General features: G+C 48.9%; 1 protein-coding gene across 1 annotated transcript in view; it reads left to right on the top strand.

The window, feature by feature from the left end:
* NR2F1 (nuclear receptor subfamily 2, group F, member 1) overlaps nucleotides 1-3073 on the top strand; it is a 14475-nt gene that overhangs the window by 5036 nt on the left and 6366 nt on the right. The window contains exons 3-4 of the mRNA XM_011989455.1: nucleotides 1-273; nucleotides 2713-3071. Of these exons, the coding sequence (XP_011844845.1) occupies nucleotides 1-273; nucleotides 2713-3071 (632 nt within the window). The remainder of the gene's footprint in view (nucleotides 274-2712; nucleotides 3072-3073) is intronic.

Here is a 3073-nt window from a genome sequence, read left to right as displayed (position 1 = left end):
CCGGCACGGCGGGGGACAAGGGCCAGGGCCCGCCCGGTTCGGGCCAGAGCCAGCAGCACATCGAGTGCGTGGTGTGCGGGGACAAGTCGAGCGGCAAGCACTACGGCCAATTCACCTGCGAGGGCTGCAAAAGTTTCTTCAAGAGGAGCGTCCGCAGGAACTTAACTTACACATGCCGTGCCAACAGGAACTGTCCCATCGACCAGCACCACCGCAACCAGTGCCAATACTGCCGCCTCAAGAAGTGCCTCAAAGTGGGCATGAGGCGGGAAGGTGAATATTTCTTCTCTGCTTCTCTCCCCGCGCTTCGCCCGCCTCCCTGGCTCTTTCTTTCTTTCTCGCCCGGGTGGTTGCTGTGTGGGGCTGGGGCTCCTGTGGTCCCGGCCTGTCCCAGCTTCCCTTCTCCCCGCTGCCTTCCTCCCCCGGCGTCTCCCCCCGCCCTCCCCAGCTCACTGCCGCTGCCTCCCCCTCCCGGCCTGCGCTCCTCTCCCCGGCTCCCCCACCCCGCCCGCTGCCTGCTCAGGATTGTGTCCCTGAGATCGTGAGCTGTGGCTTAAAATCCCCTTCTTCCCTCTGTCTTGGATGTGCTCGGTGTGTCTCTTTCCCGCGTGTGCGTGAGGCTGCTTGGGGCTGTGCTGGCATGAACTTGGGGAGGGGTGCTTATTTCCCCCAGAAAACTCTGTTTCTGTGTTTTTTTCATTACACTTTTCCCTCCACCTCTTCATACCCTTTATTTAAAATGGGGGAGGGTTGGGGTTGGAGTACCCTGAACCATAGATTCATTGCTGCCATCATCCTTTTGGAAGCTTAGCTTGGAAAAAGAGGAGTGAGATTTATTGCACTTGTAGGTCTAATTAGGGGGGAAGGGGGGCTTCTGGCCCGTTCACTGGTTCCCTCTCTTCTTCACGGAGCTGGGGCCGCCTCCTCCAGAGCTGTGGCCTTGTTTTCACCCCTCTACTTTGAAAGGAAAGTTTGTGACTGAACCGTGCTTTCATAGTTGTGTCATTTTTTTTAAAGCATGATACTCGTTTTATTTCTTCATCAAACTCCACCCTCTGCTTAAATACTGCATACAAATTACAATTTACAACGGCATTTACCCGATCCTTCTGATTTGGCCATAATGCATAGACTGCAGCTGGCATGAGCTTCCACATCATTTAATCCCTGTGTTGTATGGCTTTGTTTTTTAAAAAAACACAACTTTTGATGTTGTATTTGGATATGCTTCATGTTCATGTGGCAAGAGATGCAGTACTTTTCTTATAAATATATTTAGCCGTTTACAGTTAAACTTTATCTCTTGACAATCATTAAAGATGTCTTATAGTCAAATTAGCGAACCAGTCAATTTTGCAGAATGCAGATTACTCCTTCTTGTAATTGACTTTAAAATTATATTTTATATGCCACAAGAAAAGAAATTGAATTCCTTCAGATCTTAAGGAGCAGACAAATATGACTACTTCATTTCTAGCTCCAGGGAGATTTTGTAGGCATCTGAAAGAAAAAAAAAAAAAAACAACTTTGAATTGTACTCTCACTTAATTGAAAAATAACTGCCAAGTTCAAAACTATAATTAGAAAAAAGTATTCTAGCCATTATGTTTCAAGAGCTTAAATTGCACTGGAACTTGCATTAAAATTAGAATCAAAGCAAACTTCAGAAAATAGAGCAAAACCTGAAATAAGACAGCTACATGTACATGAACATATCTATATTAATTTGTTGGGGGGAAGAGTTCAGTAGCCCTAACTTTTCCTAAAGTTGTCTTTGTTTACATGGCAATTTAAAACGCTGGCACTGTTGAAGTAAAACATACACATTAAAAAAAAAAAAAAAAAAAAAAAAACTTTGGTCAGCTTTAAGAACTCAAAGCATGCTTACGTTTTGCATTCAGATGGTTAATGAATCCAGTGTTTTTGCAGTTGAAAGCTCGTGCATTCACTGGGCAAAAGCTGGCTGCAGGTTGCAGTGGCACCGCGCAGGACAGACATTAATTATATTTCCTACTTTTTTCAATAATGTTTGGCTACTGTAAGTTCAACTTTTTTTCTTGAAAATTTTCAATTTTCTGTTGCTTTTAATAGTGAGAACTTTGTATGGGGCGACGGGGAGGAGAGGAGAAGGGAGGGGCGCAGGATACTTGTTCTCTACTCAAAAGTTGTAAGTGGTTAGTAGGATATGTAACTTGTGTCTATTTTAAGAACTATTCTATAGCATTTTAAGAGAATGTGGAAACATTTTATCAGCAAAACGCTGCTTGCTTGCAAATGAGGAGGCCGCTAGGCATTTGCCTAGAACCACAACCTTTCTCCGGTTTCGCCTTTTTTTAACCTTGATTTTTTTCCCCCCATTCTGGAGGGGTGAGTGGGGTTTCATTTATCTGTGTGTTCCCCCTTGGTGGCTTAGGGGTTGGGTGACACTTTCTTGACCTTGCCAGGGTGGGGGCCCTGTAGTCAGGCCTAGCTCCGGCGGGGCTGAGGTGGCCAAGGGCTCAGGCGATGGCTGGACACATCGAGCTGTGGAGCTGGAGGGCCTCACCCCAGATCTCCTAGCGGTGTGGACTGTGAGAGCGAGCCGGAGAAGATGCGCGGGGCGCGTGTGGCTGCGGGAAGAGCTTCTGCATTGTGTTGGGTACGCTGCGGCGCGGCAATGTTCGCAAGCCCCCTGGATGCACATTGCCTCTTTTCTCTCTTTCTTTTTGTCAGCGGTTCAGCGAGGAAGAATGCCTCCAACCCAGCCCAATCCAGGCCAGTACGCACTCACCAACGGGGACCCCCTCAACGGCCACTGCTACCTGTCCGGCTACATCTCGCTGCTGCTGCGCGCCGAGCCCTACCCCACGTCGCGCTACGGCAGCCAGTGCATGCAGCCCAACAACATTATGGGCATCGAGAACATCTGCGAGCTGGCGGCGCGCCTGCTCTTCAGCGCCGTCGAGTGGGCCCGCAACATCCCCTTCTTCCCGGATCTGCAGATCACCGACCAGGTGTCCCTGCTACGCCTCACCTGGAGCGAGCTGTTCGTGCTCAACGCGGCCCAGTGCTCTATGCCGCTGCACGTGGCGCC

Source organism: Mandrillus leucophaeus, unplaced genomic scaffold, assembly GCF_000951045.1.
Source record: "Mandrillus leucophaeus isolate KB7577 unplaced genomic scaffold, Mleu.le_1.0 Scaffold353, whole genome shotgun sequence".
Taxonomy (NCBI): domain Eukaryota; kingdom Metazoa; phylum Chordata; class Mammalia; order Primates; family Cercopithecidae; genus Mandrillus; species Mandrillus leucophaeus.
Note: the sequence above shows the minus strand (reverse complement) of the source record. Positions and strands in the feature narration are given on the sequence as shown.